Source organism: Labrus bergylta, chromosome 4, assembly GCF_963930695.1.
Source record: "Labrus bergylta chromosome 4, fLabBer1.1, whole genome shotgun sequence".
Taxonomy (NCBI): domain Eukaryota; kingdom Metazoa; phylum Chordata; class Actinopteri; order Labriformes; family Labridae; genus Labrus; species Labrus bergylta.
In genome coordinates, this window is record NC_089198.1 from 12,827,097 (window position 1) to 12,843,302 (window position 16,206).

Below are 16,206 nucleotides of genomic sequence, written 5' to 3' on the forward strand. Positions count from 1 at the left end.
ACAATGATGTCGGACTGACACATTTTTATCGAGGGGGGCTAGAACCGAGCGTTACATGCAGCTAATGCTACAGCTAACAGGAGGACGTAGGAGAAGCCACGTTTCCGCGGACTTTGAATTTTTGCACATAGATGTGCCTAAACATGCACAGGACACTTGGAAAACACACTAAAGGGCATATAAAACCAGAAAAAGCATAATATGGGACCTTTAAAGGCATGTGCCACACCAGCAGTTAGCTTGTGCTAGCGTGCTTTAGCTTGTGCTAGCATGCATTAGCTTGCGGTGTAGGTACAAGAACTAAATGTACTAATATCACTGATAACGCACTCTATCAGTGAGTGTGAGCCCAAGAAGAGGAGCCCAGTGTGTGTGTTTACAAGCTGCAACAAACATTTCTACTGACTCCACCTTTAAACAACTAGAGTCCTGCAAGTAAACTTTCTGAGTCTGGGTTTTCTCACTCATCCTTTCTCCTGCAAGGTATTTGTTGTCTACAGAATATCTCACTCCCACTTAATCTAACAGCTCGTCCATCACTGACCTCATCATCGCTTTGTGTTACACTCACACACACTGACACACACTCCTCGGAGGAGAGTAAACAGACAAAATGAAAAAAAGAATCTGCGCAAATAAAAGGAAACGGAGACACACACATGCAGCTTTAATCAACACTAAATGTTTGCAGTTTGTATAATGAGACTCCAGAAAACAAACAGGTATAGATGAAACTGAGAGAGCGCATTGAAAACAAGGCAGAAGGAGGAAGTCAGAGGGTGGGGGTGAATGAGTGATTCAGCTGAGATTTGTGTGGAGAGTGTCAAACATGCCTCCTCAGATCGTTAAGATGTAAACAGACTAGAAGCTCTTTAATGAACCTTTGGAGAGAAACTCCGCGACAGCTGCTGCGTCTGAGTGAGTATCACCGAGGTTTGGATGGAGATGGAGGAATCTGAATGTGTCGCTCTGTTGCATCATATTTATTCTTTAAAGGAGATATAAAAGTGTTCGCTGTGTGGCAGGAAATGGAGGCAGTAAAGTTTATGGGTTAACGGGTCCACTTGAAGCTCAGGTAGTTCCAGCATGGCTGATTTACAGCACTGTTAGACTCATTCTAACTGTGTTGTGACTCTTTTATTATTCAGTTTATTGTCTTTTAAAAGTTTAGGTGTGGAGAGAGTATTCAGTACTTTTGGTAAGACTATCACACAAGAAAAAAAAACTCAGGTACAGCATCGATAATGTAATAAGGAAAAGTAAGAAAAACAGAAAATCTAAAATAAGGTGAAAAATACTTCAAATATTAAAAACAGATATATTCAATGCAGAAAATGTTTAATTTGTCTTTATTACTAACACATTGTATGATTTATCCCTCTCCATACAATGATTATTTTTATTATGGTTATATCAGCTGATGTTTTATTAAGTGGCATCTGTGAATGATTAAATGCAGATTGAAGTAACCTTAAGTGGGGCGCTGATGGCGCAGTGGTTGGTGTGCGCCCCATATCCGGTGTCCGACACTATCCACTGTCCTATCTCTCCATTAAAGGCACAAAAAGCCCAAAAAGAAATCTTTAAAAAAAGAAATAACCTAAAGTGATCAAAATTCAAAGCAGAACATTTTAAACTGAAGCAATAACCAAGAGATGTTTGTTTGCTTTTAAAATGATTGAGGTGATGGTCAAACCAATCATGTGTCTAAATATCGGCCGTTAAAATTGAGTACTAGCAGACAAATGCTGCTAAACAGCAGATACACATCTGAAAGTATGACCACCTCTGAAGGTCGACACCTCAGTCCTTTACACGTGGTCTTTAATCAAACAAAGAATGCTTTAAAGATAAAGGAGTATGTGTTTTATTTCATTAGAATTGTGGTTCAAAATCACATTTTGATTTTACATATAATAATATGAAATCCAAATGTTTTCTTTAAATAATAGTGTTTCTGATCCGTGTCTGTCAATGCCCTCCTGGGAATTACGAATTATCAGGTCTGAATCAAACATCCAATCAGGGTTAAGGGCCTTTCCGATAGGACGCAGTGGGCGCTGCGCTTGCAGTTCTTGCGTTCAGCACGGAAGTTAAACAAATTTCAACTTGAGTGATGTCACCTATGGAGGGGAGATCAGATCACAACAAACGGTGTCTGACTTTCCTGAGCTCTAGTTTACAGACCTACTGGGACATTGGTGAGAAAGCTCTAGATTTAAAAGAAATGTCTGTTTGAACAGCTTGGGCGTAGCAGGTGTGTTTAAAACAGCAGCAGAAATGTGTGTGTGCATGTGAAGGGTTCGTTACAGAGCTGCAGCTCCTGGACGAGACTGAACTCCCTCAAATCCTGTTGTGACGTCGAATTTTGCTCGTGTGTGCTCCCCTTCTGTTCGGCGCTCTACTCTGCAGCTAGCGCGGCGCACACTGCAGCCTATCGGAAAGGCCCTTTAGCCTACACGTTACATATCTCAGTGACTGTGAGGAGAACTTTTGGGTTGCTTGGCAACAGTCAGTTTCAAACAAGCAGAACTTGTTTGGTTACTGTCAATAAGAAACAATGATGAACTAATTATCTCCTTTAAAAACACTTGATTAATTCATCTGTTGATCCATAAATATTGTGAATGAAATAATTACTTTAAGCCATTCATCAAGTAAAAATCTGAATCAATGACGACTCCAGCTTTGTAGCTGTGAGGATTAATGAAATTCATCTTTCTGTAAACTCAATACCTCGGTTTATGTGACAAACATACACGATTTTTGAAGATATTATGGGGATCTGGGGTCAGATGACAGGCTTATTTTAAACCATTATTTAATAGTCAGACACTGTTGAAGGAAGGTTTACACTAGGTTTTTTTTTTTTATGCTTGTTGCTGCTGCAAAGACTGGAGTCAGACAAAGCAAGTAATGACATGCAGAGTAGAAGTGCTTTTGTTACATTTACCACAAAAGATTCACAGGGATTGATAGGTATGACTGTTGATTAAAAGAAGGATGAGGTTTATTGTTAGAAAAAACGACTTACACACGTACTAGATCAGATAAAGGTAAGAGAGGCCGCTTTGTTCACACTGTTAAAATCCACATAGAGCCAACGCTCCTCATACTTTAACTTTGAATAACATATAGTGTGAACATGTAGTGTAAGAAATGATGTGCATTATACAATATTTTAACATAGATTAAAATAAACTTCAGAGCTGAGATGAACAAACTCAATTCATCCTTGCGCTGATACTCTTTAAGTTGACCTTGTATACACTCCTCCTTATATCTGAATGTGATAATTAGAGATATCAACTGTTGAAAGAAGTCACCGGATTTCAGACTGAGCTGCAAGTTGTTGTTGTTTTTTCCCGTCTGTTTTGCTTCCCTTCAAGTTGTCTTTCTGTCCACTGCATCGATTACCAAAAGAGAAGTAAATAGCAAAGTCTGCTACCGCAGGGGGCTTTGGAAGTCAAGCTAACGACAGGCTGAGAGCTGGAGCTGAGGCGGATTTTAAGCTTCATGACAAACCGTTACACTGCGCCTGTCCGTCAATCAGGTCAGCTACACTCCTTATTGTGAAAAATGCTTAGCCTGTACGTCATAAAATCAGAGTTACTAAATAAAATGTAGCCCCATAATGTGTGTGCTATTAGAGACATGGGCTAATCAGACCTATTTCATGTTTTGAACCAGGCTGTAAAACGGTGACACGGTGACATCACCCATTGGTTTCTGAGGTGACTATTTGAAGCCCATCGATGGCGGTAGGCTGTCTCAAACTAAATTTCAGTCAACCAAGATACATGCAAAGAGCTGGAGCTGAGGCGGCCCTTAAAGCCAGAAGCTACAATGCGCCCATCTGTCACTCAGATCAGCTATACCCCTAATTATGAACAAGTCTTAACCTTAATACAATCTAAATCAGTTGTAAGAAAAGGCAAGCCAGGGTATGACAGGGTATGCTGATAAAGACAAGAGCTATTTAGACCAAAACAGTTTTTGAACCAGGCTGTAAAAATGTGTATATCTGCTGTTGAAATGGACATTTTAACACTGCTTCATTTTTCAACAGCGGTGGCTGCCACTCGCATTAGAGCGGCATTTGAGCGTCCCATCCTGAGCGTCATTTCAGAGTCAAATGGCACTAGTGCAACACATATGTTTGAGTTGAGTCAGAACTGTAGAAAGAAGCAGCCCTGCTATCTTCAAATTAATCAGTTTTTCCATTAGCATTTGTTAGCAAAGAGCTTTTACTCAATTATTTCTGAACTAAACTCCTCCCTGCTCGACATGCACACATTTAGATAAATTTGAGGTATATTATTGACTGTCCACAACTGAAAACCAGCTTTGTTCTCTGACTTGAAGAGATTATACAAACACCACATGTAAACCGGGACAAAAGTGAGGATGAAACGTGGTGTCACTAAATCTCGTCTTTTCCTTACGAAGAAGCCCTGAAAGAAGAAGACCTAAACTCATTTCTCATCACACAGGGAAACCCTTCATGTGTCAGACTGTGTTACCTGGTTTTGTGCTTCTCTGTGGATGCACAGTGGAGCTCACATAAACTCATTATCAGCCTTCCTCTGTTGACAGAGAGAGTCAAGTGGCTCGCTGCTGACCCATCTGTTGGGGCTGAGAACACGCAACACACACATTCACAGAAGATACTGTACACATAGATGAATGAGATAACCGAGTACACACCATCTGATGCAGCTGGAATACCCTCAGATAGTCATGTGCATGTTGTGTATGCATGTGTGCGGCGTGTAGGTTTCCATACACAATAATGAAACATTCAGCTGAGCATATGGTGTGTGGATGGGGAGACAGAGGGAGAATTAACCGAGCTTATCCGGTGACCCAATGGCTGTGAATGCAACACCGGTGTTGTGATCCTTTCTGCCTGTGTGGGAGATCAGGTGACTGAACGGAGGGAACATAAAGCCTCTCATTTCCACAAAATAAACAGGATCATTGTCCGGAAAAGCCTGATCTCACCTGTGTGCGTGACGAGAGATAGCATGCAACACAGAGTGAAACCCTAATGCAAAGGCCTAATCTGCTGTTTACATGCCAGAGATGTGTGTAATTAATGAGCGTGTTTATTCTGTTCGTGCTGATGTCACTCATAAGCAGGCCTCCTCTACACGTTTGAGTGGTCTCATCTGCCCCCCCAAAAAAATAAAAAATAATAACAACAGCTGTATCTTCATGCATATGCTGTCCTCATTAATGCAGCCATACCAACAGCTGATTGGATCCATAATTATGATAATGACAGTGCGAGCATCATGATTTGGCAGAGGCATGTCATTGTGAGCGTGAGCAGGAGATTACAGGTTGGAGGAGCATTTAGCCTCTGCTGCCACCTGCTGCTCAAAGACAGGAACGGTCAAATCAAAAGGTGGATGTGGATCATCAAGTAGTTAAAGAAATATCCTCTTTAAGTGTATTCCCTTTTACACAATAATGTCCTTAAGACAATAATGTTTTCTCCCTTTTTTGTTCAGTCTCATGCCATGACTGTTGCGTGAGATTTTTGTGATGTACAGCCGTGCCCATCCAATTTATTATCAGACATCCATGAAGTTTAAGAAGCACAAGAGATACATTTTTTAAGAGATACAGTCTTAATCTGAGACAAAACGTTAAGAACATCCTGACATTTCCCACCTGGCTTTCACCAAGCACTATTAATGTCAGACACTGCATTTCCCATAATGCAACCAATGGTGTAAGATTTGTCCCTGTATGGTAAATGCTACACTTTTCAGTTTAATTAGTAGCTTGATTAAGATTGATGGCATACACACCGTTGCCACATTTTTTGCAGTGTCATGTTGTTCAGTTAAATATGAAGCCACAACCAGCAGCCAGTTATCTACCTTTAGCTTCAGGACTGGAAAACGGTGGAAAAGCCTTAAGAGGACATCCATCAAGGCATTTTATCTAAGAATATTTCCCCTGATAATGAGTACATTTAATTTGTTTCCCTTGAGATCTCAAGTAACGAACACGTTATCATGGGAAAACCAGCTATGTTATCCTCAGATAATAAGATCATTGAACATCTTGAGAAAACAAAAAGAACTCGCTGGATGGATGTCTGCGTCCTTAGCTAGCTCTGTCATGAGCGGATAACCTCTAAAGCTAACAACTGAACACGTCTTTTTCTTTTTTCCGTTAAATGGTTTAACTGAACAGAGTTATCTATGGCATGAATGTTGTTTGGGAGCAGTGACTGATTTGTTATCTCCATGGAGTTGCTGTGGAGATTCCTTTACCCAGGTGCCAATCTCTTTGTTTAGTCATTTTTGGGAAGCAAATTAATGTACTTCCTACCTTCCTTTGTGCTAAGCTAGGGTGAAATATGTTAGCATCTTCATATTTACTTCACAAACTGAAGAGTTTTTTTTTTTAAAACTGTCTCATCCTCTCGACAAGAAAGATCATGACTGTGTTCCCCAAGTGGCAGAAGCAAGGGCGCTGGTGGCGCAGTGGTTAGTGTGCGCGCCCCATGTATGGAGGCTATAGTCTTCAGGTTCGAATCTAGCCTGTGGCTCCTTCCCTGCATGTGATTACCCAATCTCTCTCTTCCTGATTTCCAACTCTATCCACTGTCCTATAACTCTATTAAAGGCACAAAGAGCAAAAAACAAACAAACTAGCAGCTAGCATAGCATAGCCTAGCATAGAGACTGGAGAACAGGGAATCTGTGAACCTGTTCAAGTCCTGAAGTAAAACACATACATCCCTTTAATTTAATTCATAAAAAAACTATTTGTTTGAAAATTAATCTTAGCTTAGCCACTGTTAGCTTAGCTGTAAACACCTGAAGGCCTCAGCTCAACACTAAAGGAAAGAGTGGTGTCCATTTTTTCCTCTAACTCTTAGATGCAAGTAAACATGGTCTCCAAAGAGTATTCATTCAAAGTTTTTAATCACAAGCTACAGAGGCGTATTGCTGACACTCTGGAATATAAAAATGAGGATCAGTATCACGTTATATAAAATGAAAATATCTTATAACAATAAACGTTTCGAGTTATAACGTGATTTGGATCCTCATTTCTATATTTCAGAGTGGCTGCAATACGCCTCTGTAACGAGCAAAGTGAACTCTGATCAGACGATCCTGGGATATCTTCTGAGACTTCATCAAACTCCTCTGGATCACGATGAGAATTTACAAAACTATCTCACAGGCTAAGTTACCATGGTTACTTCTGTGTAATCAGCCCGGCTTAATGCATGCTACTCTCGTTTAAACGGGCTCATAAAGAAACACTTCATCACCCAAATACTTGTGTAAAGTCACTTTTATTTATTCTGATTCATAGAAGCATTTTTAGAAAATATACTCATGTCCAGGCTGCAAAATCAGATTCAAACAGGACCCACTGACTGATCTATATACTCTTGAAGAGATGGGAGAGCTAAGTGCATGAAAACACAATTCTCAATCATCAGCATACACCAAAAGCATACTTACAAACACAGTTATCAAATGATTGAGTATCACAAATAAAAACATGATTGTTAACTGGTAGAGTACCACAATGGTTAGTGCAGTTGTATAATCAGTATATACACATCCATGTGAATAAATACAGTACAAAGTCACTTTAGTCGTCACAGATTGTCAGTAAAAGACAGGGATGGGGTGAGGAGACACTTTATCAATATTCAATTTTGCACAAATGCTTAAAACATGAGTTCATGGTACAGGAGAGACATACAGTAGAACGACTGTGTGTGACAAGTTCCTGTCAACCGGTTAAAAAACAGAAAGCATACAGTACATGCATCTTCAGCAACAAATGGATTAAAAACTAAATAAATCTGCTGTTGGGTCTTTGTTAGTTCAGTGCACACAGTTTTAAAAGCTTGTCTCTCGCCAGTCCTCCAAGTTTAAGTCTGTCCTTCCTGCGGCGCTCTCATAACGTCATAAAGGATCTCTGTTTCCAAGCTGGGGACTTTCATAACCTAAACAAAGCAAAGTCAGTGTCAATACATGACTTTAAAGGTACACTTTTCATTTGTTTATATGCAATAGGCAATCGATCAAGTGACTATGTGTTACCAGAAGCTGTTGCCCCACTTTAGACAAGCTAATAAGTAGTAAGCTCTGAAGACCAACATCAGGCAGCTACCAACTAGCCTGTTAGTGAAGCAGGTATCAGCTACATGATCACATCAAAGATAAAGACAGAGCTGGAAGTAGGGTAGATGTGGGAAACACATTCATCAGTTTAACACCAGCACTACTCTAGATGGTAGACTTCATAAAACCTTTCGCTCCTAAATCCTCAACAGAGAATCTAAACTGGATTCACATTGATCCGTTGGCAGGTTACACATCCTAAAAACAAGGATCATGTTGTTTGTTGTCTGCTTGAAGTGATTATTTATTTATTATCAATGACATTTTATGATAATTGATTTGTTTTCAGCTTGTTCTGGGGCCCTAAGTGGTCCTATAAATGAGGCCCCGAAGTGGTTCCATAAGTCAATCGATTCAGCTTTAAGCTTTCCAAACGTGGACATAAAAGTTTTGAAGCTCCTTTTTGGAACTTTTTATTTCCTGTGTTTCTGGCGCCCTCCTGTGGACAAAGCGGTCTGTGCTGATCCCGGCCTGTAAAAGTGTTAGTGATGTGTTTTTTTAAAACAAAAAATCTCTTCCTGCTTTTCTTTTACTGTTAAATGTATCCCTCACTGTGAATCTGTGATTTGGAAGAGAAAAAGTCTGTTTCAGCAGCATGTTTTTTTATCACTTTGACATCTACGTTGCGGCAGCAGGTTCATGCATAAATTATGATATAGAGGTAATCAACTTTGTTAATGAGGGTCTTGTTTGCTTTTGGAGGTCATTAAAAGGCATCAGTATCGATTTCAATCGGTTTCATAATCAGCTCAAAACTTCTCACAGGAGCTTTAATGAGCAACAAACAGGACGACGCTATCTTAAACAGTCCTTGCAGGCTCAGTGTGTTCAGGAAACAAGAGTGATAAAATGCATTTTTTGTTTGACATCCCCACTTGAAGCTTCACACTGCTAAAAATAACCCCCGGACAGGGCACAGAGGACCACTTTGGTTTCACATGTTCTGTAGAACTGGCTCTAATGCCATCATCTGTGACATGTGGAGCCTTTTATCATTCTCAATGTGACGGTAATTGAGTCCCTGCAGCAGGTTTTTCAAACACAGTTCTCTATAACAGAGGTAATTGGCAGCAGTTTTGACGCGTGGTTAGCAACCCCTTGAGCCTCAGAGTTTCCATCTTCAAAACCCGTGTAAAACTGAGGATGAATCAGCTAAACATGGCTGACAATTATTTCAATAATAGAACATAGTATCAAAAATGAATCAGTTACAGTTAGAGCAGGAATGATAAAAGATCTTTATCTAAAAAAGAAATGGTGGTGTTCTCATCTAATGGCACCACTTATTCCAGCAGTGTCAAAACCAGCTGCCAGCTGCAAAGAAATGTTTGAGGGGAAAAGTCTAATTATGTCTTTAGATGAGGTTTCATCACTTCTTTGTAGCAGGACAGGCATGCATTCAATATGTAAGGTATGACTCACACATGATGCTATAAATGTCTACAGATGAGTTTTACAAAAAGTAAGGTTTCAAAGTAAGCTGCTCACACTTCTGCTTAACTTTTTTGCATTAAGTTAACTTTACCAAGTGATAATAATCCTTAAAATTAAAACTCTAATATATCAGACACATTGAATTTTAAAATGTTATCAAGCACGGATTCAATCTGCCACACGGCGGTCATACCACACATATGAGCAGGAGGAGAAACAGATACATACACCTGGTCCCAGCAGGGTAGTCCAGAGATCTGTTTTTGTACTGGGGCAAATAGGGTTTTTTCACAGGGAATCTGCGATCTGAAGACCTCTCCAGATCGTAGGGGCTGTCCCGCTCCATGCCTGAGGGAAAACCGCATGGCACAAACACAGACACACACACACACACACAGAGTGGAGTTTGGGAACTGAGAGGGCAGGGTTGCAGGAAAAAGTAATACACAGCCGACAAGCTCTACAGGAGGCTCGAGCACATCAAAAAAAAAAACAGAAAGCTCATGCTGTTTTTTATTTGATAAATCATAACAAAGGCTCTGCGTCGTTGTCATGAAGTATGAATAAAAAAAACTGCATTTTGGAGTGAACTTCATTCAGACGGCCATGTGTAAACTAAACAGCATGCGTTTGGGTATATTATAGTGTTTGAAACACAGCAGGGGGGCTGGTACCACAGTGTCAGACAAACAGTACCTATGTCAAATGAGTTGGACTTCCTGGGGTGACGTGATGTAGCTGGAAATCCATTTCGGCCTTCTCCATCAACTGGGCGGGAAAAAAAAATCATAATAATAATAATAATCATCATAAGCACAATCCTACTCTGTCCATGTGGCCTTACTGGCATCAGGAACATTATAAAGTTGTTCTGTCATGCACACTTGTTTTTATCATCATCTAGATTTAGATCTACTGTCTCTCTTTTGTTGTTGATAAAAATCAGTATTACCTGGGCTGACATCTTCTGCAGCCTCCATCCCGTGCTTGGCAGAAGCAGGGGGGCTCTTCCTCTCGGTGGTGATCTCCTCCTCAATGATTGGTGGAACAGGAAGCAAACCCCTCTGCTCATTGGTTGTTCTCTCACCTGGACTGACAGGTGAGGTTTTGGGAGGGGTCACTGATTTTTCTGGAGAGGTCCTGTCTCTCAGGACGTCGAGGCTTGGCTGAGGAAAGGAACAAAAAAACATTAAGTCACGTTTCTCATCAGAGCTAGATGCAATGGGTGTAGCTTCTTTATTGTTTCTCTTTGTCATGCGGTACACTCATACTTTATTGGGTATAAGGGGACGCTGCCCCTCTGGTCCTCTCGCTCTCTGCTTCTCTTCACGCTTCCTTTCACTCTGCTCTTCGTCTGCTTCCAGCCTTCCTGCCTCCTCTGGTTAAAGAAAAAACACAGAGCTTACTATGAGCTGTCACAGCTTTGTTGGAAAATTAAAAATAAAACTCCCTGAAGCACTGAAATGCTGGAACACATGTCATGAATGTTCTGTGATTGGAAGTGCAAGCCTCGGCTAGACTGCGACTTGAAATCATGAGCGTAAAGTAAACAACAAACAATGCAAGTCCTACAATCACTGAGCGGGTTGCTGGTTGATTTCAGTTAAGAGCCCTAAGACTTGTTATGAATTAAGTGCTGCCCTCTTGATTATGCTTACAGTTGCAAATGTTTATGCAAATGTTAACATGCATGTTTTAAATGTTGATGGGTTGTCTCTTGGATCAGTGGTAAATCCAGTTAAAGAAAATAGCAGCAGCTTCTGTTAGCATTTATTTTGCTGTCCAATTATAGCAGTAAGGCTGGGAGTCAGAGGAGGACATTTTCTCCAGTTTAAATGTCAAAATTCAGACTTTCGATATTGATTTTATGTCTGGCCTCCAGCTATTGCACCAATCTTATAATTCCCTTTCAAACCTGAGTCTAGTTTATAGCTTCTTTTGAAACTGAGGTTTGGCTCATTACTGAGTCTGGACCTGAAATGTACAATCGCTCTTAACAGTGACTCACTCTCTCTGTGAATACCTACGGTTCCTTTCCTCTGTTATAGCATCTCTACTGAATGTTTTTTATAAGACTTCTTGATTAAATGTGTTTATTGATGTTGAACTAATTGAATCAGTAATCAATATTTGATGTGTGTATTTAATTGTTTGTTTCGGTCAATGAATGAAATAAACTTATAAAATAAAGATTGAGGATACTCAGATCTACAGACGGTCTCTTCTGGTCTTAGTTGAAGCTCAGGGGTGAGTGAGTCTTTTCAGTGGCAGCTCTGTCTCCACTGTTTTATAAAACAAACCCCCTATGATGCATTTTGCCTTTTGTTTCAGGAGCAAAGTTCTATTTCATCTTTCTTCCTTTAATATTGGTCTTCAGGCTTTTTAGTATTTGAATGTCCTGTTGTTGAGTGTTTCATTGTGTTGTCTTTCTGTATGTTTGAACATCACTTCTGTTGTTTTAAAATTAATGTGCTTTTAAAAATTAATTTTCATCTCATTGGTTTGGATTGATTGGGCTAATTAAAAAGTTTTGCGTAGACTTTTTAATCTGTAAACTGAATTTAAAAAAAGTGTACTAACATGCAGATCTGATAATGCATCGTTATGTTATGTTACGTGTTTATATGTTAAATCAAATATCTGAAAACATCAAAGAAACATTCAGCATTTTAACATCAGAAAATATATTTTGTTGTGTATTATAACAGAGCAGCAGCCATGTCTTCATCTCCTGTTTACAGTAACTACACTTCAGCATACTCAACTATGCTAATAACAGTTCACATGATAATACTTAAATATTCATCATGATGTTGTAAATGAATTCTTTCTATACTTGAACAGTTTAAAATGGAGCACAAGTTTACATAAAACACTACACAACTACACCAGCTAGAATAGTTGCAGTACCTAAACTCTCCTGCAGGTGTCTCTGCCTCATAGCAACCAGACTGGGCTTGCAGCCTTGTGGAGGGGGCTCTGGCCTCGTCCCACAGGGGGCCACGTTTCCTCCACCGCTCTGTCCGTCCTCGTCCATCTCAGTCCTCGCCTCCGTCAGGGGGGCGATCCTCTCCTGCCTGCATGCCTCCATCTGTCTGTCCGTCTGCTGTTTGGAGGACGCCACGTGGCCGTTGGTCCGGGTTTCTGCGGGCGCATCTGAGACGGTGGATGATCTGTCAGCGTCGTCTGCATCTTTGATGTCGCAGGTGCTGCTCCCATCGGAGTCCTCGATTTCTGCCCCGATGCAGCTGTAGACCATGCTGACCAGGTCTGTGGACTGGATAATCATTCAAAAGAAAAGTTCTCAACCCATGAAGAAGTCAAGTATTTGCTTTACATACCTTCACATGATAAGATAATCAGGCTAGAGTTATTTTTTGTTGCTTTTTTTTAAGCGTCTCGTGTTGAAAACAGTGGTGACAAATCTAGCTAATTCAATTACGCCTAAATTAAATTGCTGGGGATGTCCTCAAATCTGCACAAGGATCAGTGAGGATCCCTGGACTCTGCTTTGAGAGGCAAAGGGATTTGGACGACTGCGTGACTCTCTCTTCTTGGATGTGTGTGTGTGCAGAAGTGTCTGTGTATGAGCAGAGATTAAAATATAGTCCTGCACAACTCTGACAACACAGTGAAAGGCTGGGAATAGCAGGTGGTGGGCACAGCGTGCAGCTATGTGCTGTGTCGAGTGAAACTGGAGGATTGGTGAGCGAGAAGTCTGCAACTGAAATCCCTGTTTTTCCAGTTCGATCAGAGGCAGACAGAAGATAGTTAATGAAGTAATGGCTCATTTACATTCACTTTGAACAGCTCGTTATGCCAGATTGGAGCACTTCTCCACAGAGGAGTAAAGCAAAATGTGCCAAAATGTTTTGGCGACTCGGACGTGTGTCACTCCCCCTGCAGAGGTCACAGTTTCCTCGAGCATTGCCCCCTCAGAGCTGGTCAGGACTCAGTGCCAGTGGCGGCTTGCTGTCATAAAAACGTGAATTTTGAATTATAGCTGACCGGCTGTCACAACAAACTCACTGTGACTGTCCCCGAAGGCTAGGCAGTACTACCTCCCACTACCTGTGATTGAAGGGTACCTTACCTCGCAGCTGGAAAGCATGTGCTGTCCACAGGGACAACCTTTCTGCTGCAGAGCTGCTACTGCTAACCTGGACTTAATGACATCGAGTTTACCTTAGATAATGGCCATCAATAATCACATACTGAACTTCAATAAAAATTGCATTTTTATTTGACTTTCTTTGATGCTATCTGACATCTCTGTATGATTCTGTGTCTCCACATGTGTCACTTTTTTTCTTTTGCTGTGTCCCAGTTTCAGGTTTTTTTTTGTAGTTTCCATGTGCAGGTACTGTAAATAGGATTATCTCTTACAGTTTTGCCTGCAGTTGTTTGCTGTTGTCAGTAAATCAATTAAAATATGCATCTCAAATTGGGTTTATGTCAAGCTCTGGATACTTGGTGTTGAGTTAAAAATAATGGACATGTTTTCCCTTTTCAGAGACATATTCTACAGATGTACTGGTAAGTTGTAGTAAAATGTGTTATTTGTGAAGGATGGCTTCTCTGACCTCTTCAAATGGGCTCTGGAATAAAAATCAAAGAGGTTCTGAGATGCACAAGCTCTGCTGCCCAGGCGTAACACTGTACCTGTCTTTGGATGAGGCAGGGGGGGCTGGGACCCCTCATCCCAGGCACACCCTGCATGGGCCGAGGTGAAGGCATGGCCCCGTTGGCTCCGGGAACTGCACTCTCTGGCCTCCCAGCATCCTTCGGGTGCTGAATCATCGAGTAGACGTTCTCTAAGGCGCTGCTGCAGCAGACGGACAGACAGAGACAGACCCAGGAAATTTTGATGAGTCATATTTAATCACATTTATGAGCGGGAGGTTTGACCTGAGAGGAAAGGCGGCTCTAAGCTGCCCTCACACTGACTAACTTTCCAACTTAATTAAAAATAAACAGTTTTTACTAATACAACAGAAAGATTTGATAATGAACAAGGTTTTTTTCTACAGTTCAGTTCAGTTCCAGCTACTTTCTATTTCACAATATGCCAAAGTTAAAGGACCAATCTGTAAGATATCGACTGAATGAAATCATAAAAAGACTTTATGAAATCATGAGACATTAAGGAAACATGATATGTTGAAGTGCTGGCTTCTCTGTCAACAATGCAGCAGCCAGTATGTGATGCTTCTGAGCTTAGAATCCAGTTCTAAATGGTTTGTTTTTGTTTTGAACAGAGAAGGGAGATGGTTTCAGAGCCTCTATCCACATACAGTGCTTTCTGCACTTGAAACGCTCACAGCAGCGTAGCAACGCAAATCAATTGCTGCAGATGCGTTTTTGTGCTCAGGGCGCTGAACTACATTGGTGGTTTTGTATTCAAAACGAGCGCTGCCATCGAGAAAGCACTGTCAGTGCACACAGGCAACTGAGGCACCTTCAAGCTGTCTTTTTGGACGCCCCTCTGTTTGCCAGGCAAACTGCAAACCAACAGGTGTTGCAGCGATAGAAGCAGGAAGGTGAACTGGTTGAATTTGGCCTGCAGTACCACTTTTAAACACTAGGTGCCAGAGTTACATATTGCTCCTTTAATCCTGTTTTACTCCCACCTTCGGTTGTAGACATTCAAACAAATGTTTTGTACTGGGGAGCCTAAAGAAGGCGGCGAAAGCTTTCTTTTTGATTTCACAGCAACAGTGTGCAGTTTAAAGACTTTAAACCAGGGGTGGGCAACTGGCGGCCCGGGGGCCACATGCGGCCCCCATCAACCCTCAACGTGGCCCTCAGGTCAATTTTTACATATCAATTAATTGGAAACATGAAGAAAACATGACAAAATCTGCCATGACATCATGAAAACAAGAAATATGTCCATAATAATATTTGATCACTGTTACATGTTGAGTTAAATTTGAGACATAATCGACTGTAATCGTTTTTGTATACTACAATGTGGCCCCTCTGTCAGTAAGAATTGAATGAATGTGGCCCTTGCTGTGACTGAAGTTGCCCATCCCTGCTTCAAACCATTGTCAACTATTTGAAGAAGTGTTTTCTGTCAATATCAGCCCTGAAGATGATTCATCCGTTCTTTTTTGCTCCTCTTTCAAACTTCTGTAAAACTCTGCCTCGGTGTAAGACAGACACCTGGGCGAGAGCAAAGTTGGTCACCAGCCGAGGCGATTACGTCACCAGTTTTCAGAGATACTTGAAGTTGAAAATGTAAGCGCCTCGGTCAGCTCTCACAAGGTGCCTTATCTCCTTTATGTTAAACTCTTTTAATGGCGAGGTCCACAAAGAGTGCCCACTGGGTGCTATTCTCTCCCCTCAGCTATTAATATGTGTGATTCACTTCTTTAAATTAGTTTCTCTTCCTGCACTTTTCCTACTTTTCAGCTAGACTACTTTTAACTGTTATATAACTGCAGTTTAAAAGTACCCAAAGCCAAGACTATAAAGCAAAGGAAAACAGTTGGAGAGAGCGAAATATTTTCTTCCATTTTAAATATTTATGAAGCTGTGAAGTGACGTTAATGCCTGCGCTGGATTCATTTAGCAGCTTTTTTTTGTATTCTCAGGG

General features: G+C 40.9%; 1 protein-coding gene across 3 annotated transcripts in view; it reads right to left on the reverse strand.

Moving 5' to 3' along the window:
* Positions 1-7,310: 7,310 nt before the first annotated feature.
* The window catches only part of carmil3 (capping protein regulator and myosin 1 linker 3), a 97,652-nt gene continuing 88,756 nt past the window's right edge, over positions 7,311-16,206 (reverse strand). Inside the window, exons 34-40 of one of the 3 annotated variants that reach the window (XM_065953752.1) lie at positions 14,268-14,427; positions 12,516-12,882; positions 10,877-10,983; positions 10,558-10,771; positions 10,302-10,373; positions 9,834-9,953; positions 7,311-7,993 (exon numbers count right to left, since the gene is read on the reverse strand). In XM_065953752.1, the coding sequence (XP_065809824.1) occupies positions 7,953-7,993; positions 9,834-9,953; positions 10,302-10,373; positions 10,558-10,771; positions 10,877-10,983; positions 12,516-12,882; positions 14,268-14,427 (1,081 nt within the window). In that variant the 3' untranslated portion in view covers positions 7,311-7,952. Of the gene's footprint in view, positions 7,994-9,833; positions 9,954-10,301; positions 10,374-10,557; positions 10,772-10,876; positions 10,984-12,515; positions 12,883-14,267; positions 14,431-16,206 lie in introns of all 3 variants that reach the window. The other 2 variants (XM_065953751.1, XM_065953753.1) reach the window with 2 other exon arrangements.